General features: G+C 33.2%; 1 protein-coding gene across 2 annotated transcripts in view; it reads left to right on the top strand.

Moving 5' to 3' along the window:
• Positions 1 to 24207, top strand: part of LOC143223074 (uncharacterized) — a 65109-nt gene extending 40902 nt beyond the window's left edge. The window contains exons 2-3 of one of the 2 annotated variants that reach the window (XM_076450499.1): positions 1345 to 1655; positions 15914 to 17100. In XM_076450499.1, coding sequence (XP_076306614.1) covers positions 1490 to 1655; positions 15914 to 16017 — 270 coding nt within the window. In that variant the 5' untranslated portion in view covers positions 1345 to 1489 and the 3' untranslated portion in view covers positions 16018 to 17100. Of the gene's footprint in view, positions 1 to 1344; positions 1656 to 9851; positions 10794 to 15913 lie in introns of those variants that run through there. The other variant, XM_076450498.1, reaches the window with a different exon arrangement.
• Positions 24208 to 27621: the final 3414 nt, after the last annotated feature.

The following is a 27621-nucleotide window of genomic DNA, read 5'->3' as shown; positions in this document are numbered from 1 at the left end:
ATCATATTAAAAGTATCCTGATTCTAACTGAACAGAAGATATAATTGGTACTCTTATATTTGTGAATTCTTTCCTTGTTGGTCTCATTTCTTGATTATGTATTGTTGCTTAGGGCAAGTAAACGGCTTCTTCCCACTAACCTTTATGTTCGCGAAACTTCATTTGTTGCATGACGCCACATTCTACTCAATATTTGAGGTAGGACTGGTTGCAGGGCTTTTTCTGGATAGTTCTGCATCTTAAGCTGATCCACATTCCCTTGTTTTCTAATAAGACTGAGCACAAGGTACATCCCGTCTCTAAAATTCTAAATCTCTGACGTGAGTGCATTTTTTTATGCTTTGCAATTACAGAAGTTATTACTTCTGTCTGATAGATTAAAGAAAGGTTTATTGTGGTTTCGAAAGAGATATTTCTTATGCTAAGTTTATAAGAAACTTAAAATTCGTTGTTGAGTTAGAGCTTGTATTTCAACATATTTTTAATGTAGATGTGCCAGTACCGGTAAAATACAATAATAAAAAATCACATATAAAAACTTCTAAATGGTTTATTACTTACCATACGTAAATTTGTAACAAATGTATCAGATGTATTTATGTAGATCTTTTAAATTACTTTTACTGGTAGAAAATAAAAATTAATCTCTTAAAACTTACAAAAGTGTAGTAACTGAGCAACAAAGTAGCCATGAAGCTTCAGAAGCAAAATAGTTTTACTGGTAACAAAGTTTGAGTTAAAATATATGTCTGTTGTTAAAAACTTTTTGTTCGTAATCATGTCTTTGGATGGAGAGAAAACAAAGTGAGAGAATAGGTGCTATTATAAGTCATTGAGCTAATTGTCTGGCATGGTCACGTGGTTAGGACGCTCGACTCGTAATTTAAGGGTCATGGGTTCCAATCCCCATCACACCAAACACGTTTGCCCTATCAACCATGAGGGCTTTATAATGTTACAGTCAATCCCATTATTCACTCTTTCAGAGTAGCCCAATAGTTGGCTGTGTATGATGTTGACTAGCTGCCTTCCTTCTAGTCTTACACGGCAAATTTAGGGACGGCTAGTGCAGCTTTGTGCAAAACTGCAAAAAAAACACAAACAAACAAATTACTTTCCAAGTATAAATATAATAAATAAAGTAATATTTTTTCCCATAATTAAACGTGTGAAGCAAAATAAAACGTGTATTCTAGTAATAAGAATAGTGCAATTTTCATTCTGATATATTTCTATATATGATTTCACTAAAATTACTGGTTCGTATTTTCATCCACACACGTTGGCTATAATCAACTTACAAGGCCGATGAATCAATGCACTAATGAATGTGTTCCCCTGTAGGTGAAGAAGAATAGTATTTACCACGAAGTAGAGAAACAGATGAGCATCTCTGTAGTTCTTTCTATGCATCAGGCGGTGGGAGATGAGTGTCTGTCAAACCGAGATAAATGGTCAGAGAAAGTTGTTAATGGTTTGACTCCCACCGATGGCACGTCTCAGCTGCAGCTTCTACCGAATGGCCTGGAGTTTAGGCCTAGCAATTTATCTTGCCAGACTGGTGTTGGGTCTGGAAACAAGATTTGTAAAGGATCACAATATGGTCCAAATCCGGATATCTTTGAACAACAAAAGCGTCTGCTCTGACGAGGAAGGTAACTAATTGTTAGCATATTAATCAGTCACTTGTGTGAACCTGTACTGACAAACGATTTGTCTATTAAATGTTTTCACTTTACCGAACGATTTTATAAGGTCCAGCATGGCCAAATGATTAAGGCGCTTGACTAGTAATTTAAAGGTCGTGAGTTCGAATCCCCATCACACTAAACATACTCGCTCTTTCAGCCGTGGGAGCGTTATAATGTGCGGTCAATCCCGCTATTCGTTGGTAAAAGAGTAGCCCATGATTTGGCAGTGGGCGATGATGACTAGTTGCCTTCCCTCTAATCTTACACTGCTAAATTAAAGAAGGCTAGCGCAGATAGCTCTTGTGTAGTTTTGCGCTAAATTCGAAAAATAACCAAAAAAAACAAACAATTTTATAAATATTTGAAAATTGAAGACCTTATGGATAGTCCACCTGATAGGATCGAGGTTATAATGCTTGTGTCTTTCTACGTGTATACTTTTATCATGTTTGGCTTGGATCTTTCCGAATGATAACCTTAGATCAAAGTAATAATGAGATTTAGAATTGTAGAATGTTCGTATTTAAATATTTTATGTTTAAAAAAAGATATACAGCAATTACTTTTACTTGAAAATTTGCCAACTAAACTACCATGACCTTGATTTTCTATAAGTAAGTTTCAAGTCAATTTCATTGATCTTTTCTTTTCGTCCACTTATCAAAACTTTGCTAACATACAAAGTGTCAATCACACTATATAAAAACGATTTACGTATCCTAATATATTATGGAGTCATTTCAGACACAGCTTTTAGTAACATGAGCGGTATGTTGAGTTCCTATTTGTTTGTCTCATTGTAATTTTCAAACAGTTTTACCGCGCAATTCTGAGAAACTATATTTCTGGCTATAGATATCTGTTATACTCCTTTCAAAGACAAATATTTGAAAGCGAGATTGTTAGGTAAGACAGAGACAAATCATTTCCAAGGAGGGGTTGTTCGTTATTATTTAAAACATAAATTAAGGATACTTGCCGTTGTCTTAAGATAACGCAAACAGCTGGCAGTATCATCACAAACTCTTGGGCTACTTTTTAATAACGAAAAGCTAGAAGAAGGAAGATTTCAATGTTCTCCATCGAAGCACAAAACAACAATCACAACCAGACGTTTGGGACAACAACGGGCTCAGAAATTACAACCCTGTGCAATACTAGACAATGCCCTCATCCGAAAAGAGAAGGATATGGTTACATAGAAGAATCGCCCGACTTGAAACTTTTCTTCAGTGAAGCTGGGAATATTTCATTTTACCTCTAACAAATTGGTGAGCACAGACTTGAAGCTACCGAAGGCTGATAATCCAAAGTTTATCAGCTTCCTACCATTCCTCAATTTGGAAAAGAAATATCTCAGATGATCCAACCAACTGTATGATTTCTATTTTCTTAAAAATCACCTTGAAAGCCAAATTGTGCCATTGAAAGGTGTATAGAAATACTGTAAATGTGTGTAGCGTAAGTTTTATTTCCCCGCCTTTTACAGAAGCTTGTTACAATACTGGGCAAGAGTGTGTAATAATAATCATCTTAAGTCTGAGCACGATTGAGGGAGGTTTTTTGTTATTTATTTCGGAAAACCGTGTAAAGTTATACATAGTCGTTCCTAATGTTAAGCTGGTAGACTAAAGATAAAATAGATTGCGAAGAACGTCTACTATCAACTACTTAGGACACTCTAATAAAATAAATGTATTAGGCTATCATTCTTATAAAACACCAACAGCCTCAGTGTGCGTTCGATCATAATATGACATATTAACCATTGGATCACAGCCAGCCTGACATAAAAAAGTAATGAAGCGGTGTCAAGGGCGGCACCTGAATATTGTTCTTATAAATTGTTATTAGCCATCAGTAATCTAGATTGGTTCACCAACTTAATCTGTTTCATACCAAAAAGGTTGTTCTTCAAAATATTAGTGATATAAATAGTGTTTCGACCACTAATTTGCCGACGGCACTGGATATGGCAGATGTAGTTTGGTTGACATATTACGACATTATGTTTTACTTTCACTCATGCCTTAGTGTATAATTTACATTACTTGTGATAATGGCAAGTTGAAGCACCTACAACGTTAAATCATTTTGTTGCTGTAATGTTAGAACAGGCAGAATTTGGTCCAAAATCCAAGTTGATCCCTGTGTTTTGTCGGGATCGTTTGGTGTCGTGACAGCATAAAGAAAGGGCCGTCGTGAAATCCATGTAGTCGTTTCATCTACTGTCTCTGGCCACATGTTCCACTCGAGCACTAGCCCTGAGAAGACGAGGGATAACAGTGTTCGACGTGTCTACCGTCGTCGGTGGTCCCAGGCCGAGCTCCGCAGGAAAGTACCCAATGAAAGCCTGTTTAATGTCCAATTTATAAGTGAAAGGCTTATTCTGTAACATGTTGCTTCGAAGTTTGTTTCTCACTATTCAATTGTTATCAGAAAAAGCAAATCCATAATACACAGAAGATTAAAACAATATAATTTGCTGTCTTCAAATTAAATAAAAAAAAAAATGATTCAATATTTTCCTGGAATTTTATACCTGACCTGAACAAATAATTGGACAGATGAATGGATGGACGACTAGACGGAGAGCTATTGGATCAATAGTACATTTATTGTATAATTAGTTGAACTACGCTTAAAGGTAGATTATTGGTTCTTTGATCTTCATTCTAACCCGCTGTTTCGTTATATTTTTCTAACTACTGATTTGGTTGTGTAGGATTAAGAATATTTATAGAAATTAAAACATCCCTCTCTCTATGAAATATAAAGTACATAAACATCTCAAGTATTGAATTGTTAAATACAGAAATATATAAAAACGAAAAACTCACTTCAACGAGGTTTTTAATATTTTATAAACTTTAATTTAATTTACTGTTTTGTTACTTTTAATTAGCTCACATAGTTTGTAGTATGTAGATATTTAAAATTTGCAATAATGTGCAAACTGAGCTTTCACTGCAACATCCTCTCAACATTTAACAGCAGTTCATCTCTTTCTTTTAGTTCACCTACCGGGGCTCACATCACCGATGCTTCGTGGTACCAGGTGCATCCTTTTTTATCTTTGTGATTTTGAGATTTTATAATTCATTCTGTTTGTAGTTTGATATGCAAAAGATAACCTTACTTTTCCAGTACTATGAACCTACACTTCACCTCATTCTTACAGATGTTCCTCATGTTACGTATTATCCTTTCTCTGCATGAGGACCTCACTATACCTCACGTGTTTATAGCTTCCATTTTTAGTTTTTTGACTTCCTTTTAACCCGCTATTTACTCTCATAATTTTTGAAATAAAGTCAATATTTCCCTTACCAATTTCTGGTGAGAAAAAAGGTGTTAATAAACCCTAGAAGGTCATAGAAGGTTATATGTTTTAATGCCACGTTTGCGTTCTGCGTGACAACAGCCTGAAGGCAATAATCTTGACGTCATAAACTCCGTAAATCCGGTAGAAACTATCAAAATTTAATCGTAACATCTGCTCTGTCCAAAGTATAAGATAGATCGTGTTACTGCATAAAAACAAAGCAAAAATGTAATCACCCCTTAGGTGTACTTATGAAGAAAGGAGAGAGATATCAAATTTAAATCAGTTTTAAAATAATCAGATAGACGAACGATACAACTGAGGCAAATGGAATGAGAAGAAGGCGTAGTATTATCGACATAAAGCAGGAAGGGCGTCGTTTCACGAGACCACGTGAGGCTGATGTGTACTTACTAGGAAAGGATGTACCGACAAAGTTACGATGTGCACGTGTCTGTGCATTAGAAAGTAAACCAAGAAAATTATTTGTGAAAACAAGATTCTATAAAAGTTGATTCACATGTACTTGAAACGAACCACCGCATACAAAGAGATATAGATAGATAAAAGACTGGATTTTATTTAACAGGTCATATTATTACACGTTTAAGTATCGCTTATCTTTGTAAAGTCAAGTCAGTTCTGATGGAGAGGTTTGAAAGCGTACATGTAATACTTGTCGCTAAGGGATATATTTATATTAATTGTTTATACACGCAGTACATGGCGCTAAGGGTTATATTCTTTGTGCATGAAATACACGTCAGTGAAAGATATATATGCATGGTGTACTAATGGACTTACTCATTATACACGTAATATTTATCACTGATGCGTTTCACGAGGGATTAATATGAATCAGGTGACCCTGAACTCAAATAATTCATGATTCTGCAGATAATAAAAATGTAATAACTATAACGTATTACCTTCAATTTGTCGTTTAGTTGTTGAGTTTCAAATCTTTCAGGAGATTTTCCTCTGAAATTGTACGACGTTTCGATCATTGTTGAGTACACAAAGCTTATCTCGAAACGTAATATAAATTATTTTTTGTATGTTAAATACCGGTCTACCAACGTGTAATTGGTTGTTCAATCACGTCTGAAGGTGATGCTATTGATGTTTTTTGTTTCTTGTCTGTGTGTTTGTGTGTCAAGAGTTTCATTAGATTGAAAATAACCTGATGATACAGTAATTAAAGTGTGATTAAGTGTTTGTAATATTAGGCTCGACATGCTAAATTAGTAAGGTTTCTCGAATACTCTTTCTGCTAATGTTTGGTTCGTATTTTAGTACAGTGACATTTTTGACAGATAATTTATGATAACTTCCGCTCAAGTGTTCGTGTACTTGAGAAGTAGGCTTTTAGCGTTTTTATTTGTGTGTCTAATTTGCGTCCTGTTTAACCTGTGTAAAAGGATGGGCAGTTGTGTTGTAAATGTTTCCTGGAGAGTTGAGCTCGTTGTGTAGCTTTTTTTGGCATGTGTTTGATTTTTTTATATTTGGAATGAACATAATTCTAAGTATTATATTGAGGTCACACTTTCATGTCAACCCTTTCCAGGTTTACAAACACAATTAGTCTCCCACAAAGGAAATGATGTTTGTAATTAAGTTCGATGAGTTCTGATGTACTTTTTAATTCTGTTTGTCTGTAAATATTATTTTCCTTTAATATAGTTACGATTTGTATAAGTACTTTGGAGGAGAAACTGGATAGTCATATTGAAATATTGGTTTGTTTGTTTGTTTTTGGAATTTCGCACAAAGCTACTCGAGGGCTATCTGTGCTAGCCGTCCCTAATTTAGCAGTGTAAGACTAGAGGGAAGGCAGCTAGTCATCACCACCCACCGCCAACTCTTGGGCTACTCTTTTACCAACGAATAGTGGGATTGACCGTCACATTATAATGCCCCATCGGCTGAAAGGGCGAGCATGTTTGGCGCGACCGGGATGCGAACCCGCGACCCTCAGATTACGAGTCGCACGCATACATTCGCTTGGCCATGCCGGGCCACTGAAATATTGGAATCAACGTGTAATTCATCAGTGATGTTCTTGGTACATATTGTATAGGCTAAATATACAAGTCCCTTTAATATACTTGGCTTTGGTGAATTAACTGGAGTAAAATAGGTTTATGTGTTTTCCAATATATTTGTTTCTTCGTTTCTCTGCATATTTTTATATTGAAACCTTGCGGAGGATCTGCACTATTTACATTTGAATTTGAAGCTATTTTGACTTTCAACAGTGAGTTTTATGTTTCATGTACGTTTTTATGTGTGGGGAGAATAGTGTTGTTCATTTTTGTTTTCAAACCCGCAGAAAACGTCGTACAAAAATCAAACCAAAGTTGTTTTGATTTTAAGGATATATTTATGGCACGTTATTCAGTATAATATAGGAAAACGGTGAATAATATTACCTATAAAGGGCTACCCTTGCTAATTCCAGGTACCTGGAGAGAGTAACAAGTTATAAAAATTCGATTAATTTCTCTGGTTTCACAATAATTCTATTTTAGGTGTTTAGTAATAAAACCTGTGTGATAAAGTTTATTGGTTTTTTGGGGGCAAAAATTAAGGGAAAACATGTACAAAATCGAAAGCATACAAAATGATAGTACTGTCTATGTGACCTCCCAGCGGCACAGCAGTACGTCTGCGGCTCGCACCGCTTAAAACCGGGTTTCGATCCCCGTGACGGGCAAAGCACTAATGACCCATTGTGTAGCTTTGTGCTTAATTCTAAACAAACAAGTTATTGTCTAGGCTGTGTAACTGTTAAGAAAGTATTAAGTACATTTCATTTGCGAGTTTGGTTTAGACATTTGACGCTAAGGTAAATTTGCGTTTGGTTTTGTATGTATATATGTAATGATTAACATGGTTTTCAGTGGTATGAGTACTGTATAAATTGCATTATCTTTTGTTTACTGTGATATTATATTGTATCACTTTCTACATTTTAAAGTAATATTAAACTACTGATGAAAATAACAAAGTTGAACACACAAAAAAAGAGTATACTGCTGATAAGGAATTTTATATTTCAATTGTTTTCAAAGTTACACTTTATTTTGATAGACGTCAAAGATATTTATTAAAGAATGATATGCTCATGCGTGAATGAAACAGTAAAAACTTTGCAAAAGCTATTTTTATGAAGAAAACTTGGAGATATAAAATTATCGAAATAAGTATTTGTGACTATAAATAAAACATGATATGCTTTATATATGATTTAGACACACGCACACAAAGAGCGATATTTGAAGACTCTATATAAAAACACAGTTTTGCGACACTTGTGTGAAAAGAAACTTACGAGTAACTTGATGATTAAGCAGATATTGGGTCGCGACCTGAAATACAAACTATTATTGAATATTAGAAATAATTACTGGATTCCTCTCTTTCATTGCTGGGTGATGGAACGGTGGCCAACAACACCTGAAGATGGAAATGTATTTGCTGAGAGCCGAGAACTAGTAGTTAATTGTTTAGTTTACTCGTTAAAAAGGCGAAAAGTGGAATAAACTGGAATATTGCAAAGTTATAAAATAACTTACTAATAGTTTAGATTATATTTTGAGTGTGAGTTTTGAGTTTTCATAAGTAATTGAGATATTTTGATATAGGTAGCGGTAATATTAAAACCTTTTCTCAATGACGACATATGGTATCACGTGTTTTCTGTTTGTTTGTTTTTACTGAATCGAAAATTTAGTTCAGCAATATGGTTAGGACACCAATTCGCAATTCTTCTAGCCCCGTTACCAAACATGCTCGCCCTTTAAGTCGTGTGGCGTTATAATGTGACACTCAATCCCACTATTTATTAATAGGGTATCTCAAGAGTTGGCGGTGGGTGGTGTTAACTAACTTCCTTCCCTCTACTCTATCACTTCAAAATTAGGAATTGTGTTTGTGAAAAGTCCTCGAATAGCTTTGCACGAAATTCGAAAACTAAAGTTGATGTATCCGTTCAATGTACGAGAAATGCATAGGGACTCTGAGAAAATGACATAGATGAGTCGAACCTGAGTGCCAACTTTCCTTTATCACTCCAAATAGTGCAGGTCATTTAATATGAGTTATAATTGATAAACAACAAGAACTAAAACATTCTGCAAACTATATAACTATTTGAAAAAATCGAACATTTTGAAAGCTAAGCTGCACATTAATCTTTGTAACAGCTTATTCACAGACAAAAATATTTAGAGCTTGCACGGGCGTTATTTTAAACATGTTAAAATTAAAACATTAATTTGAAATTAATTGTCTGACATTTGTTCAGTATTAAAATGTTTTTATTGAACTATACATTATTTGAAACTGAAGTTCAGAACTTCTGCTGCTTTGTACCGAAACTTAAAACAAAACTCATGTTCGTAACAAAGGCACATGTGTATGTGTGTTTTATAACAAAGCAGCACGGGGCGATCCGCTTTTACCTCCGAGAGGTACTGAGTGTCTGATTTTCGCGTTGTGAATCCTGGGGACCGTAACTAAGGCACAGCATATTTATTGTTCTGTGAAGAAGTTTAGAATACAAACAAAATTCCAAACAGAAGTTTAGAGTTTTTTATGCTCTAAAATGACGTTTAGAATAAAAATTAAATGAAACCTGTGGTGCTCAGAATTATATATATATCTATAAAAGTTAAAAACAAGAATAAAATTCGAAATGAGGTTATAAATAATGAATGTACTGAGCTTCGTAAACATATTCAAGCTTAAGTATTAATAAATTATGCATAAGTATACTGAGCTTTACAAACACAAACACACTGAAATGAGTTCTTGAATCAAGATGAGCTTTTTAAAATTGACATCAATATCAGAAAAATAAGATATCTGGTCTTATGTGAAGATTTTGGCAATAACAACGGGGGTTTTAGGCCTATGCTTAATTACATATTTTTTCCCATAGGCCCGCTGGAGAGGTCATCTGGTTTAACCATTCAACCACCGTATAGTTGTGTGCTGTCAGTCAGTCAGTGGGGACTAATATGGCGTCATACAATGGAGGCTTAACGTTGAAATTTGTGCTGTCGTGAAAACAGTAAAACGTACAGATGCCATGAGTCATGAGAATAATTGCGCATTTTGTAGGCTATAACACAACATTAGATAGGAACTTTAAAAACAAGAAAAAATATTCGTTACTTTTAATTTTGGTTTTATTAAGTTTTGGAACAAACAGTTTCTGGGGCACAGTTGTTTTTAAACTTTTTATAATACTGCAAGTTTTATTTCACTCCCACAGATTTATCTGGAATTTTTGTTAGGTTTAGAAGAATCAACAGCTGAAAAAACTGTTTCTGATCGAAGAGAATTAGATTTGACGAAAGGTAAAATCATTTCTGAAAAGAATCGTAAGTCGTCCAAAAACATTTTAAAGATAAAGATAGAACAAAAGAAACAGTAAACGAGCGTTATGATTTACATAACAAAGGGTATTAAACGTTTCCAACAGTTTGATTTCTTAATCTCTACAGTGAATCTGGTTTTCAGTTATATATAAGCAGTTGTTGCAAATTAAGATATTTGACAGCTCTTTCCTTTAGTAGCAGTTAAACACTTTTCTGGTTCTTCGCATTATGCTGCGTATGATACATATAGCCAGATAAGTCAAGCTTATCCAACCCCATTAAATTACTGCCCATGCGGACTGGAAAAAAAGCTACCTTACAAAGCAAAGAGAGTCGGTTCACTGAAATGAAGGCTCAATGGAAATGTAACAGTTTCTGTCATAAGCAAAGGTAAGACTGGATTCATGGAACATATTGGGTAAGAGAGTAGATTTTTTTTCTGTCTCTTTATAAATCACACATAAGCTAGAATTACTCTGAGGATATATCAAATGTTATTTTGAGATACTAACTTAGTTCTCTCTTTCTGTTAGAATGACTGGACATGTTTGCTAACAAATAATATGATACATGAAATATTTAAGGCAACATATATCACTTTTTGAAGGAAAGTAGTATTATAATACTTTTATGTTTATCGTGCTTCTGAATAGTGAATATTTTTGTTCCTCCATTGAATAGGAATTATTTATACATGAGATGTTGTATATAGTGTACTTGCTTTTCCTTGAGTCTTCAAAAAGTTTGGTGTGCACTAAGATCGTACTGTGTTGCGACTTCTAAAGATTATTTTTCATAAAAGGATATAGTATAATACCCTTGTAGCTAACTGTAAAACAATGAAAGTTAGTATGTTGAGAATTAATGTAACTTAAAATAATTATTCTGGATGTATATTGAGAACCCATTTTTAAACAAATAATTTTGGATGATAGAAAGGTAAAGGTAAAGACAAATAACCAGAAAACTGGATAATTTGGAAGGTGAATATTAAACATATTAAACTCAGTAAAATTAGAAATGGGGTAATCAGTAAAACAATTTCTAAATCGTATGTATATAAACCAGTTACCTATTAATTACTTGACTATACCAGTTTAAAGATGATTTTGTAATTAGGCACTCGATACGTAGCTTCATTTTGTAAGAAGACTAAGTTGGGTAAGGAGATAAGCGGATGCAGACAATGGAGATTTGTGATTACCTAAAGGAGAAGAAATTCCTTCAACTGTAACAACAGTTTGAAAGAGTTTGCTTTCGTCGTGCCATAATATTGTAAAGCAACAAACCATGGTAATTTAGGTGCAGAATTTGAAGGATTAAATGTCAAGAGTAGAATTTTGTCTATCAAACGTCGTCATAGAGAGTAATTTTATAAGAAAAACAACGACGTGATTTGTCAGTTTATTAACAGTATTATGAATTGGGAAGGACATGGGTTGGAGTAAGGACATTGGAGACTGACTTGAAAAGGAGCTACGTCTGAAGTTTAGGTTAGCAATGATATGAACCAGATAGGTTGATTTCTTTGTGAGTACCAGGAGTGTGAAATGTTGGTATTTAGACATTGAAGAACTATAAATGGCCTAATTCCATATCTAGTAGGTTGAGTTTTACCTTTTTCTTAGATTCACCAAAACACGAAACGTCAATGGCGTCTGGACATCGAAAATGACGCGAATGATATTTAAGAACAAGTAAGAAATGGGAGGCATTAAAAGTGAACAGTGAGAAAAACAGATTATTAGAACAAACGAAAATTAGTCCTTAAATGGACTGTCACAATAATCCAGTAAAACTGAAAGCCGTTTAAAAAGGCGGGATATATAGCACTTATGTACTGCCTACTATGAAAGCAGCGCTGGTAAACAGTCATTGAGGGTAAATATGACGATTTAGATGTCATAAGATAAGAAAAGGTTGAGGAGTGAGAAACCCCATAAAGTGTATAAGAACATTTTGAAACTTTGTGCTATCTGCACTAACCATCTCAACAGCAACTCTTGGGCTTCCCTTTATCGATGAAAAGAGAGACCGACTGTCACATCATAACGCCCGTATGGCCAAAAGGGCGAGCGTATTTAGTAATGGCATTTGATTCCACTACTGGCAAGTTGCGAGTTGAACTCCCTTCAGCAAATGTAACATTGAAGCTATGAATAAAGCTACATTAAAAACAGTTATGAGAAAGAAAAACCTCATATGACGTCATCACTGTCAAATTAATGCTTGGATCGAATGGACATATTTTTTAGTCTTTTGTGTTCTTTGAAATAAACAGAAAATCACACGTGATTGAAATTTATATCCTGAACGCGGTTCGCAGTGGATGAAAAATGCTTCTTTTGGTTACTCCACTTTCTAGTTTTGTGCGAAGTCAGAAATTTAATTTTGATTCCAATTAACAATATTGTTGTATTAATGTCCAGAAAAAAATGATTATTACAGAAACAGTATTCTGTGACACTCTGATATTTTTTATGTCTAAAATACTGTTAATCCAGTTTCTCTGCAGGAACAATCCTTCTTACAGTTAATATTCACCTGTTTTTCTCTACAAGTCTAATTTTTAACTTTGGTAAATTTTTGTATTTGAAGCAAACTTGAATGTTAAAATGTAGAACAAGTTGAAGGATGACAGTGGTTAACATGTTAATTTGAGGGTTTGATACGATATAACCATTTTCTCATAAAATTTAAATGAAATAAAGATAGCTATTGGTTTGAAATACTAGTTATTGGGGTTATTTCCCTTTTGAAATTAATTATTATAACAGAGTCACTAATTCGTTCGTTTTGTATTTATGGCAAAGCTACTAATGTTATCTGTCCCGTCCCTAATTCCGTGTTAATGACCATAGGTAAGGCAACTAGTCAACAGCAACCTACTGTCCACGATGAGAGATTCACTGTTACTTGTATAATGAGTCCATAGTTCACTGTGCGGAGAATATTTGTAATATTGCACGGAGTTCAATACGATTTCCAGATCCGAAATCCTGGGTATTATCACTTTAAACAGAGAGAGAGCGAGTGGATGAGAAATGTAAATATCCGCTAAAATGCTTTGGTTTTTCATAAAAGAATATGTATTGTGAGGTAATACTCACGTTAGTGGAGAAGAATAGTTTCAGAAACTAGAGGTAACATTTTTTCAGATTTCATGGATAAACTGAGTGTTCCTTTCACAGAATTTGAAGTGTAGTATAAAAAGCATCAAGAATATACAAACTGTGGGGCCAGATTACCAATGTACACCTCAGTATTGTTTTCAAGGGAAAAACTATAAAGTTCTGGTTTCAATATTTTTCATACATAAATCACTGATGATGATTTAGAGAAGAGAATCATTGGGAAAGTTGATTTGACGTTTCAGGATAATGTTTTCAGAAAGCTGTTTTCAATCAATAAATACAGCTTTGTGGACTGGAATAGTAGGTTGTAGATTAAAAGCCTATGGTACGAATAATTATAATTGGTGTGAGAGGAATAGCTGGTTTCTGTACCTTAAATAATCCGATCAGCCGCCATGACTTGGTACGTTAAAGGTGACACTGATGAATTTTTCAGGTTTACGTTTGTTGTGGTACATCCAACTTTGTCCTTTCAATCTTTTTTTTTCAGGATCTTACATGAGACTTTCTGAATGATGATGTGCAGGTTTTAATAGAGCTGTAATTTTTTATTTATTGTAACAGTCTTATTTCCTTTTTCTGCTGGGATAATCACGATAAATGTAGTCGTGTTAAGTTTTTATGGATGTTTTTCCTGGTTACTTTCGTGCTGTTGATGACATATGGTGGTGCAGTTTTATAATTGAAATACATTTTCGTAAGTGTTAGGTTTTTTCAGGGAAGAGCTGCTATGGTAACAAACACAGAGAGTTTTTTCGGGGTTAAAAAAGTTGAGATTAAGAGAAATAATTTTTCTGTCTTTTCTTTATAATTTTTAACTTGGTTTTAAAATCTTTATTTGACGAAGTATTGCAGTTTTACCTTTTTTTGTTAAGTGCTTGTCGAGTTTCTGAACATGTTTCAACTTATGATATTCTGAGGAAAGATTTAAGAATTTCTCATTAAAACCGAAATTTTGTAAGAAGTCATCTGCTGGTAAGAACATGCTTCATTTTAGCTTTGAAAACCAGTAATAACTGCAGAATGTATTTAATTTTTTTGGATGGAATAAGGAGATATATCCGATATGGTATTAGTTATTAAAAGTTTTCACAGTACTGGTCCAAGAAACTTAGGTAAAGGAAACTTTTAGGACTATGTCTATTTGTTAAGTCGATGATGACTGATGCTGTCTACCAACTTCCAGTCGAAGTGTTTGAAGAAAAGGTAAGTGAAATTATTTATTTTTAAATAAGCGAACGCCCTTAACAAGTGAATGTGTTTGCTGGTATGAAATGTGTATTGCTCTGTACATCTTGAGGTAGTCTCCTACTGTATTATTTGTTCATAGATGGATATTAGTAATATCATTCTGTGTCTTTTGTTTATTTAAATGGTGATACTTGATCTAATCTTGTAGCATGGCTTTGCTATGTTTCTAAGTTAATATCTTACAACATGAAGTGCTGACAGACAAATACGTTATAAAGATAATGTGATTATTTGTTTTAGTTAATTTACGATTTAAATGTTTTAGTTGCCTTAATTTCTTCTAAGTTTCTTGGTCTTAGCGAGTCTTTATGTATTAACAAGAAGGTTGTAACGATCTGCTACAAGTCATTATCATTATAAAAAAAACTTATATGAATACATAAATCTATTTATTAAGTGGTTCAATTACAATTTCCTAAGGTATTATTGGATAAAATATTGTTAAATTAACATAGATAATTTAAAACTTCCTTTTTTTTTACACACTTGTATACAGAGTGAATGTGAATAAATTTTTATATTAAAACGATAGCTTAAAAATTGCTTGTCTAAGAAGGAGATACACTTCATCAAAAGCACATTTTTTGTTTAGAATAATATGGACAGGATGAGATTTGTTTCAAAGTCGTATGAAAGAATCTATCTAATTATATTTCTTACAAACTAACATAATTTGTTTCTGTTTTTTCTCCATCTTTCAGTGATACGAGATTGTAGAGTTGAATAAAATGGGTTCTTGTAAGCAGTACATTGCAAGGAATAATGTATATTTTACCGACTAGATCATTATTTTAGTAACTTAATTTGAGAATAAGTTGAATTTGTTAATTTATGAATTTCCAAAAACATATTGAACACTTTCTATGACAATTTGTGAAACAACGCTTTCATTTTCCGGGTTTTCCTAAATAAAATTTACAATTTTTAATACAATTCTATTGAAATTTGATTTTATTTGTTTAAACAGTTTTTAAGAAACAATAGTTTTAATACGAGGTTTTCTTTGTTGCCATATTGTACACACATATATTTTAAATTTTGGCTTACCTGGTGGAGTGGGATACTAAAAAAATATATTACAAAACACATAATGGTGTAATTAATTCAAAGTTATTTATTTTTTAGTTGGGACGACCTTTATTCCTAGAGGCGTGATAACCTGGAACAGAGTGACAAATTACATAAATGCAACCAATGTCAAAAGCTTTTCAACTGGAAAAACAACTTAATTCGTCACCAGGTGTCACATGACTACTCTCACCGATACGTGTGTTGAAGTTGCAATAAACTGTTTACCGACCCCAGTAATTTACAAAGCCACACTCGTGAATGTGAATCTCACTTTCATGCCTGTCTTGAGTGCGGAAAGACTTTTGCAACCACTAGTGGTCTTAAACACAACAAACACATTCACAACAATATCAAACCGTTTCGCTGCGAAGTTTGTTTCAAAACTTACACCCAGTTTTCCAACTTGTGTCAACACAAAAGGATGCATGCTAACTGTCGTTTGAAGATTAAGCGCCACAAAGGAACGCGACCATCTTTAACCGTGACATCATTATCCAAACATAAAAGCTATTGTGACATTAGAGGATGGATGTCCGTCCATAGTTCGTCAACATATTCTTCTTCGCTTAGCAAGGTGTCTTCTAGTCAAATACAACATTTAATAAAACCCTCCAATTCGTTGAATTCAAAATGTCAAACAAACAGGTTTTTGCTTAGTGAAAAGTTTCACCTCTCTCCTTCCTCGATGTATAAATACCCGTTTCTTCGATGGGGTAACTTTTCTTCGTCATTGTCCACTCAAAAAAATCACTTCACTAACAAAAATAACGTACAATTTTTACATCAGAAAATGTGTGAATACTCAATAAACTCAGAAGAAGTGGTATCCGGTACTACTGTAACCGAACTAACATTTCCTGAGGATGAACAGATCAATGATGACAAAAATGTAAATCTCTCTTTATATCGCCAGAAGTACAGTGCAGATATGTTAGTTGGTTCAAATCCAAAAAATCACATTGACAAAACAGTATTGCAAAAAAATGATATGACTGCAGTGACGCCATCAACCTTTGAAAATTGTAAACTTCTGAATAGCTTTTGTGATCTTTCTTGGATCAATTTTTCTCTAAAAAAAGAAGAAACAAATGAAACTCCTGAACAAATTGAAAACTGAATCTCGATGAGCCTCTTGACCTGCGCGTTTCTAAGATAAAAAACTCGACATATGATGATAAAGAAAAATATGTTTTGATTAATAAGATACTGAAACTGATCCCAAGCAACACTGAAAAAATGACAACGGCAATAAACAAAAACCCGAAACGGAAACATACTAGTATTGATGAGTGCAAAAATACCACAACACTGTTTACTCAACTTTCATCTCCAATCGCCTTCCGACGATTTGCACCTCCGATGTTTTCAGAGAATATTAAAAGTATTAAATACAAATATCCACGTACAACTAAACTGGAAACGCCATTTTACTTTAAAAAATCCCTTTTTGAACCAGGCATGTCTTCTTTTGGTCTTTGGAAATGTCGAATCAATGAAGATGGCAACCAAACTGTTAAAATAATTTCTCAAGAGTTACATAAAACCAGTGATCGTTGCTTTTGTAAATTTTGTGGTAAACTGTTCCCCCGCTCTACAAATCTTACTCGCCATCTTCGAACCCACACAGGGGAACAACCATATACTTGTAAATATTGCCAAAGATCATTTAGTATCTCCTCCAACCTTCAACGTCATGTCCGAAACATCCACCACAACGAGAAGCCGTTCAACTGTTCTTTATGTGATCGTAAATTTGGGCAGCAGACCAACTTGGATCGACACTTAAAGAAACATGAGAATGATGGGACGAAATTTTCCCAAAGATTCTCTGAAGCAAAATGACGAAAATTAAGAAACTCCGTTTGACGAAATTTAGAGCTTCATTGAGAAAGTTATCAATCTCGACACCAACGTTAAAGCGATATAATGGAAAAATGGATCTATAAAATTGTATTAATAGATATATAAGATGAAGATATATCAGTGGAAGAAGAAGAAACTCCAAAACAAGACAAACTCTGTGTGATGAATACTGTTAACCACTCTTTCATTTAATCCAAAAACTCTATCACTACTTCTAGCTCAGAGATGCTTGATTCATTTAGTTGACATCAAATCAGAAGTTGACATAATCATTAAGGTATTTATAATAGTAAGAGATATATTGTTGAAAAGTGTCAACAAAACCAATCAGTAGAGAATTAATTATTGAATACCATAACACAATCATAATATTGTTCAGAAATACCATGGTATTGTTGAGAATCTCGAGAGCTTTGTTTTCTCCACTAGGTGAAAAACATATTATCGTGATTCTTTTTAAATGAAGGGCCTTTTACAAACCAAAAAGAATACGCAACAGTTTTAAAGAAATGCAAAACTTTCCATATAAGAAGGCCACTTCTTATAAGTTAAATAAAACATAGATAGCTCTTAATACATCAGAGCATCTGATATCTATTTCAGTTCAGTAGACATCTTGTAAAACACTTATTGCATTTAATTGCGTAGCTCGAGATTTTACGATATTTTGTTTGAAGTAGAAGTTCATGTTAAAATGCAGAATATTACAAGATGAACTATCGTGTTTTATAAATACTGAAAGTTGGCCTGTGAGTTACAAGTTTATCACGACTTAAATATCATGTTATAGTGTAATTTCTTCACAAGGACATTGCCAACGGATGTAGTAACATGCAATACATCTATTACGTTTTTTTGTTTTTTTTACAAGTTGCAAAATAGTAAATACAGTTTTCAACATTAAACACTTTCCTGTTATAATTTCAGTCACAAAAGATGTTAGAATGATAATTTCTGTCTTTAATGTTTTGATTTTACACTAAATTTTATCACTTTTATAGTCTGGCATAACAGAAATGTGCACGACATTTTGGTAAGTGATACAAAGCACATGAGCAAGTAGATTATGCTTATCAGAAAACGTTACACCATGCTGCATTTTAACTGTGATTTATCTGTATCCTTAATGAAACACATGCAATTTGAAAAACGTGAAATAAACATATGTCTATTTGTTTTGATGTAAACAATCGAACTATATATTTCAATGTTTAAAAGATCAGTATTGGTTATTGTGTGTACAACTGTTACATCTCCGTTGGATAAAAAACAGACTGGATTCTATTTATTTATTTTCTCAGACAATAAATTGAGGTTATTCTAAAGTACGAACATTTATTATAAGACAACTACGATATCCCATGTACATCATGAGGACATTCTTTGTTGGGTATTTTTTTAATGTATGATTTTTTAGTATCTAATATATGTCATTTTACGATGTTTTATATATTCAAATAACTCATTAATTTCACGGATAGAATAAATTTGTTTGGAATACTTTATTTCACGATATTCATATATGTCACCCATGTGTGTCGAAAACATTTGGTGAACCATCTAATTTGTACTTGACCTCAGCATAGTGTTAGATGTGATTACCGAAATGTTTTACCCAAAAACCTCGATGAAATATTTTCAAAAGCTTCTACTTTGGCAACATATTTTATGGAAAACATTTACTTCATAATTAAACGAAGGAAAAAAAGCTATTAAATCTCCACAATAATCTGTAAGAAGTTTTAGTTTTAATTGAAAATAACAGAACTATGAACGTTTCAAACCATTACGCTTCCTAATTACATCAAATAAATATAGAATACATTACAAAACACACTATAGAAAATTAGCATCCTAGTGGAGCTACGCTAAATCTAAGGTTATGTAATTCGTCATAAACATCAATCAACTGGTCCTAACTGATATTTTTAGTGTCCTCACAACACCACAATCCACTGCTTTATCTTCTATCAATTGCTTATGCTCTTGTTTTTCTATAATATAGAATACTAATATTAGGTAAAATACCTTTATCGCTTAGCACAGTACAATACTTTATTTGCTTTTACAATAGTTGTATGTTTAATGTACTTAATATTATTTTATAATACTAATTGAACACAATATATATATAAAGAGCAGTAAAAACTGCAGGATACATTGAAACAGTTTAATGCGTATTGTCCAAGGAAACCCTTTAGTAAAGAACATAAATTGGAATATGTCATTTGATGTAACACATTTTCCAAACACTCATTATACACACTTGCTCACCATTCAAGTAGTACCATCACCTAATAACGAGATGAACTACCTTTCACCCCCCACACACAAAAATATAGAGTAGCACAGTCTCTCCATACTAAAGGAATGTGCCGTGTTTGAGTGTAGCCCGTTTGCTAAGTAGTGAGGTCTACAGTGGCTTCACGTATGTCAACAAGTGATTAAAATGGCCAATGAAACATTGCGGATCACCGAAAAAAAACAAAAACCAACCGTACTGAGTTATAATAGTTGTTCTGGCTTAGAAATTTGACTGAAGTCTCTTATCTTGCTTTTCAAATCATTTTCGGGTAACACGAAAGCAACAAGGTGTTACAATATAATTTTGAAAGAACACTTGCCCATGAGAATTGAAATCAAGTATTGTGTTGTAGACACAACTACAAACAATACTCGAGCGCATTCTGTTGTTTTCTCTTCTCTCTCAGAAAGTTAAAGCTCTGCCATTGAACCTTATTCACATAATTACACCACCTACAGCAGCATGTACTGTATATTTAAACAAAATACAAGAAATATTAGCAGCTGGTGTGATTTTCTTCGGTCCGGTTAGAGATTGAATGGTATAGTGTGACTTTATAAACCATATCCCATATTTCCAGTCATTCATTGTTCGTAAGTTTTACTCTAATTATGCACCATTGAAGCTATTACGTTCTGTTTATATCTGATATAACCAGTTACTAGCAATATAGACGACTTTTATAATGTTTTTTTCCCATGATATAAAGATAATCCATATTAAAATCCAAACGTGACTTTTGAAATAATTGGTGAATTTCGATAGCGTCCGATATATATCGAGCACCACAAGTATGTCAAATTAATTATATCTTTGATTTATTAGTGACAGTTTTCGGTTACAGTTTTACTTGTGAGAAAAGTGTTTTTTTCTTCGATTGTCAAAGTTAAAAGGTTTTGTTTGCTGATATCTTTGAGTAGCCAATCATAGTAATAGCGTTTAATGTTAGAAAGCATAGCTTTTGCTAAACAGGTATTCTCTATTATACTTCTTTGAAATCTAAGGTATCCTTGATCTTACCCATTGACTTGTAGATTAACTATTGCATCACTATTTTATGGAACTTGTGAAGTTCTAACACAATTAGACTATTTTGTTTAAGTAAATGAAATATATTCTACAAACATTTCTATTCTGACCAGTCAGTGATAGTTCAGTCATAGTCTGTTGAATGATTTAAAAACAACAATACAAGTTCAAAAATCTAGAAACTCTTTGCAATACAAACGTAACAATGTATATCAAAACACAATCTACGTAACTTTAGTCATAAAGGCTATCATAAAACATTTTTACAAGTAAATTATTCATAGGGTTTTCCACACCAGATAATCTCACCAGAGGTAGGTTGTAATCTTATTTTATTAGTCAAAACGCTTCATGTATTAAGAAAGTAAGGAGGGTGAGAGTGTTATCCATAACTGGAAACCCGTCCACTGGTGGCACTTGCTTTCAGGATTGACGGCTATAACAACCGTTGTAAAAGTCTTGTTCCGCTCAATTGAAAGTACGATTAGCAACAGATGCGCCAATCAGAAAATAGGATTACCAAGTACATGGCATCGCGTTGTTAGGATCGAGATAATCCCAAGTATCCAAGAAGCTTTAAATTGGAAGGCTTTTGATGCAGAATGAATCTACGATGAAGACGCTGTTAGTTCGAAAGAATCTTGTCGCTTAAAGTATATCAGAAATATACCAAATATTGTCTTGTTTTAATTTATTATTGTAAATTTGTAAGGTTGTTTTACCTTTTGAGTCAGGAAGTCGTTCTAAATTGAAACGTTTGAGTTAAAGCTTTGTGATAATAAACAATCAAAGTTAATTCTTAAGAAAAATACGGTTCAAAACTGTAAATGTTCAACACATTTGTGTGGTTTCTTAGAATTTCTGGAAAATGACAATGACCGATGTTTCATCTTCAACATGAAATTAAAACACTGTTTAGGGTTATGAATGTAAGTTTAAGTTGCCATAAGAAAAATTTTTGGCATCAAGAAACTAATATGATAAACCACTCAAAATGTTGTTAATGTGTAGTTTATAAAACACAATTTTGAAAGGTATAACGAAATATTAAAAGTCTTTTAGGGCCCTGGGACAGGTTGCTAGTGTGTGTTTAGTTACAGAATGTAATTCTGCTTGCTCATAAGTTCATAAAATAATTTCTCTCTTTTGTTTTCATATCATCTCTATGATAGAGGTTTATATTTTGACTGACTGTTTCTGCCTGTTTTTTCGTTTTCTTAATTTTTAAATTATATTGTATACTATTTGGCTTATATTATTTTAATACATTATCTTCTTGTATCTTTCATCTTATACTATCTTAATATAGTTAGTTATATTGTTAATGGACTGGAAATGGTCTAGTGAGTAACGATACTAGATTGCAAATCCAGAGATTCATGGTTCGAGTCAAGTTTCCGCAATGCACTTTGGGCTTGCAGGTACTCCTTAAAATAATGATGAAACTTTCATTATTCTGTTAGGATAAAGTTGGCAGTGGATACTGTTGATTAGGTGTCTTCTCTCTAGAACACCAGTTCGAAATTACGGGCGGTTGTTGAAGGTGGGTACTGTGTAGTTTTGTACAAAATCCTGAAGTAAACAAATTAACGTTCTTAATATTCTGTGCATTTTGATTTTTATACAAAATTACCCCTATATCGTTACCATAATCCCAGTACATATTTTTATGACTTCTTGTAAAATAATATATTATTCCCATAATACGAATTTTGTTACTTTAAAATATTTTTTTCCATTCTCACTATTTCATGAAGGTGTTATAATGAGACAGTCAATCACATTACTCGATGGTAAAAGACTAGCTCAAGAGTTAGCAGTGGATGATGATGACTAGCTGTCTTCATTCTAGTCTTACGCTGCTAAATTAGAGACGGCCTGTGCAGATAGCTCTCGTGTAGCTTTGCACGAAATTCAAAAACAAACTTTCTATTCCTGTATGAATAAAAATGTTTTATTTTAACTGAACAAGTTTATAAAGTTGAAAGAAATTGAAAATTTTCATCTTGAAATACAAAACATGATAATTTTAAGTCAATATAAGCTTTAATTTATTGGTTTAAGATAATAATATAAAAATTACAGGAAATCAACACATTGCTGATGTAACTGTCATGGTGAAGAGTTCTTTGTTTCATTTACTGTTTTCACTTCAAGAATTCATTTTGTAATAGAGATATAGATGAAACTCGTTACACATATTAGATTTGTATGATTAATTACAGCTGCCTGTTGACATGCGTGCACGTGCATTTTAGATTTTCTCTGGTTTAGCTCGGCTATAAGGATCAATTAATGAACACACCCCCTTCTCGAACCCTGTCAACGAATCCCCTCCAAGACCCCGAAAAAAGCAACATTTTTCGGCCTTCACTAAATGTATTTTCACATGTTCACTGTCAGTCAAAAAAGGAAACTGAAGCGACAGGGTGTAATGAAAACATTCTTTGATTTCTTTTTACTCTGGTAGGTCTTACACGTGGCGCTGTAAACATAACTGTTAATTGAAATTGACTGTAGACATCAGGTTTATAGCTTGTTGTATCTAGCTCTAAATGTACCCAGGTAGATCTTTAAGAAAAACGAATATATAAGAAAACTTTGTTAACTGTGGGAAGAAGCTTAATATTTTCTGTAGTCCAAAAGACTCAAAGAGTGTATATTTTTTCATATAATGCTGGTTATTTACTTGCTCTTAACTACATATAATTATTATTAAATAATCTCAGCTAAATAACGTGTAATACCAGCATATATATATATATGCACGTATGTATGCAACGATAGTAATATATATACATATGGAATGCAAAATTATATATAGAGTTATCATTGTTCCCACACTCTAAGACTGAAATATTTATTGTTAATTTCTATAAATATATATTGTTTAAATTCCCTTCTTTTTTTTGCAGATAGCTTTGTTTGAAAACTGTTAAAACAAACATGTAGAAGCTGTAGTTGATGGTGTTGTAATTCTAAGACATGTTCGATAACTACCAAAATAAAAATATTGTACATATGTCAAAATAGTTGAAATTAATGGCGTGACTATTCTGAGTTCAATTATTCAATAATGACCAAGTTACACACATATAGAAATTGTGCTTAATGTTTTATCCTTTTAACCTTATCAGTTTAGTGATGGTTAAAAAAACACCTCTCAGACTTGTAACTAACAAATGCATTTTTCTAAGATTAAATGCCCAGCATCGGTCAACTACAAAATGTAAGTCGTTCATAAGATGCACGAAGTTGATTTTAGCTTAAGGCTTTATACAAGTTGTCTCCTTCGTTCTTGAGCTTTATAAAAACACATCCTACTATAGCCAATAATATTGAAATCCTGCGAAGGATGAAGGAAGAAACTCGATCTTTGCGGTCTATCAGCCCTGTTTGTCCTGCTGCTCAATTTCGGTTCTGGTTTGAATCAGAATTGGAGTGTTCATCTAATAGACAGGATCATTTGTTATGTAGTGATTCTGGGAAGCGTCTGCTGCCTCCGAACCCAGTAATTGGTGAAACATGACACAGACGGCTGTCAACTTTTGTGCCATCTTCCCGTCTTGTGGTTTGAGCTTCCTGACCATTTGGAGATAACTGAGACCAAGAAGAACCCCTCCTGAATTACTTATGGGGGAAGAGACCACTTTCTGACTAAACAAAGTGATACGTCTTCTGCTCATGATTAGGAAGTGTTGCTAGGGGATCTAAGAAGCCATAAATTTGATTTAATGAAGTTTTTGGCGCTTAGCAAGCCAAGTCAGTTTTTTATTATTATTTTAATATTAAAACCAAAACACTCAATGCAATATGGTTTTTATCAAACTATTTACCTTCATGTTAAATAATTATATAAATTAATCCTCTTCTAATAAACATTATATGATAAAATCGCGCTGCGAAAGCATTTTTTCAAAGTTGTTTTATTAATTTTTTTTATATCCTATTATTAACGACACGAAAGTTTTGACACTTTTTCTCTTCTTTCGAGACACTATGAAGCCCGGCATGACCAAGCGTGTTAAGGCGTTCGACTCGTAATCCGAGAGGCGCGGGTTCGAATCCCGGTCGCACCAAACATGCTCGCCACTTTTTAGCCATGGGTGCGTTATAATGTGACGGTCAATCCCACTATTCGTTGGTAAAAGAGTAGCCCAAGAGTTGGCGGTGGGTGGTGGTGACTGACTGCCTTCCCTCTAGTCTTACACTGCTAAATTAGGGACGGCTAGCGCAGAGAGCCCTCGAGTGGCTTTGCGCGAAATTTAAAAACAACAACAAACAAACGAGACACTATGAAAAGTTATTATTCTATTCTAGTTTCTTCCTAGTCAGAAATTAGTTTTAGCAATTCTTGGATATACAAAATTTCACATGTCAAATTCATTTCAGATTTTTAGGTCCTTCATCATGGATCATCCAATAATGCATAGAAAAACGTGATTTCTGTTTATATTTAGTATTGGTAAATCAATTACAACTTTCAGTAATAAGGTTTAAGGTATTAGGTTTAAAAATTATATTTTATAGTCAGCAAGAAAATGTCAAAATTTTGTGAAAACAAAAAGGTATGAGGAGAGAAGATGATTAGAATAGATACTGATATTATGAAACTCTCACAATATACATAAAAATTCCACACGGGTAACTTCCTTTATGTATATACGTTGCAGCATGAAAATAACGTTTTCATTAGAATATATGTAGCTATTACTGTATGGTTAAAAACAGGGTCAGAGCCCTAAATGTAGTCTTTTCATCGTTATCTTCGCGATGAATTACATCTTAATACCAGGAATATTTAACTGGTTACAATTAAAACGATTAGTTATTCTATAAATGTAGATTTAAGCAGTGTGATAGACATCTGAGAAAAGTGTTTTGTGAACTTCTCCTGCTTTACATTTGTTGATGACAACATTTCAGACCCTATGCTGAGTCCTGAAGAACTTAGTATAAAGCCCGCAATTGCGCAAACAAACATAAGGCAGAAACAGTCTACAGAAACCATTCTGAAAACTAGTCAGTTTATTTGAAGTTAGGATTAAACTAACGGTTTAGCATGATTATATTCCTCTGCCACATTAATAGTTTCGGATAAAGATTTACAAAACCAGGTGAAGTGAAAATGAGCAGAATATTTGCGTATCACTTTTTATCACCAATATCTCATGTGCAATTTTCCAATTTTAAAAGTAAAAACCCAAACAAATGTTTGATTTAATGCATAAATATACACATTTCGAACATGTAACCTTAGAAACAAACCATAACACGTTTCAAACCTCATTTTAGACGGTTCATGCAAAAACAACAGTTTTTATTACTTAGAATCTGAGCTGAACAATGCTTTGAACATTGTGATTGAGGTGTAACGATGCTACTGAGTTAAACATGAATGACACAAAAGACTCACTAATCAAATTAAAGGTTGAACCCAGAGGCCAGCCAGAATGTCATTCAAGTCAAAAACTTTCCGCAGAACAACATACGCACAGAAGTTTCAGTTTTAATCATATCATTTCTTATGTAATCTTTTATAGAAAAAATAAATAAAAAAGGTCGATTCTTCTATAAATAAACGTCTATGTTACTGCAAAAATAATACTTTTATGAGTATACTGAAAAACAGGTTAAGCACAGTTATGAACAATAAAGGATTTAGTTTAAAATTATACGAATATAAAGGTGACATTACAGAATATATAATGTAGTAGCCTAAAACCTACAATACATACTACATAAATATACCGTTTGTACATGGTTTAATAATCATTTCATTGTACAAAGATCAATGAAATTAAACTAAATACGTGGGTTTACTTTTGCAAACCGTTATCTATTAACAAAACAGTTATTATTATACGAATGTAACTTTGATGTAAATTTTCTTAAAAATTGACAGCTTTTCACTTAAAGCTTCATTGTCTGTTAGTTCAAAAATAAAGTAAAATGTATGTTTTTTTAAATATTTAGTTTTAGTTTCTTAATTGGACTACATACTAATGCATAGAAAAGTTCATAGCTTTTTGACTTCGAACATGTAACACTGTAAAAGAAAATTACCTTAATATATTAACGTAAAATCCGAATTGCATACTTTAACCACAGAGACATACGAAGCTAAACACCAAATAAGTTTATAATTTACAAATCAAGCACCTGCAACTGACGTTACTTTCTGATCGATCGGTATCATTAGTTTACTAAAGCAATCTCCTAGTGAACCATAAACTCAATATTGAAGGTTGAATACAAAACCACCGAGGTATTGTGACGTAGCCAGTAACGCACAGATCGAAAACAGTGTTAGTAACTTGTGGCGATGATAATAAAAAGCGTAGTTTCGAGTAATGAGTCGTAGCATTACAATCGGAGGTGACATTAGTAATTAGTGACTTTCGTTTATTTGTTGTTAAACTAGCACCAAAACCTGGTTGTTAGCAATGTGTGACCTCAGGTAATAAATAGAAAAATATTGACAAAGTACATAGACTGTATATAGCGGTCATGGGGATATAATAAAGCACACAGTATACATAGTAAATTGCTAAAATGAAAAAAA

This window comes from Tachypleus tridentatus, chromosome 8 (genome assembly GCF_004210375.1).
Source record: "Tachypleus tridentatus isolate NWPU-2018 chromosome 8, ASM421037v1, whole genome shotgun sequence".
Taxonomy (NCBI): Eukaryota; Metazoa; Arthropoda; class Merostomata; order Xiphosura; family Limulidae; genus Tachypleus; species Tachypleus tridentatus.
This window is presented reverse-complemented; position numbering and strand designations above follow the sequence as displayed.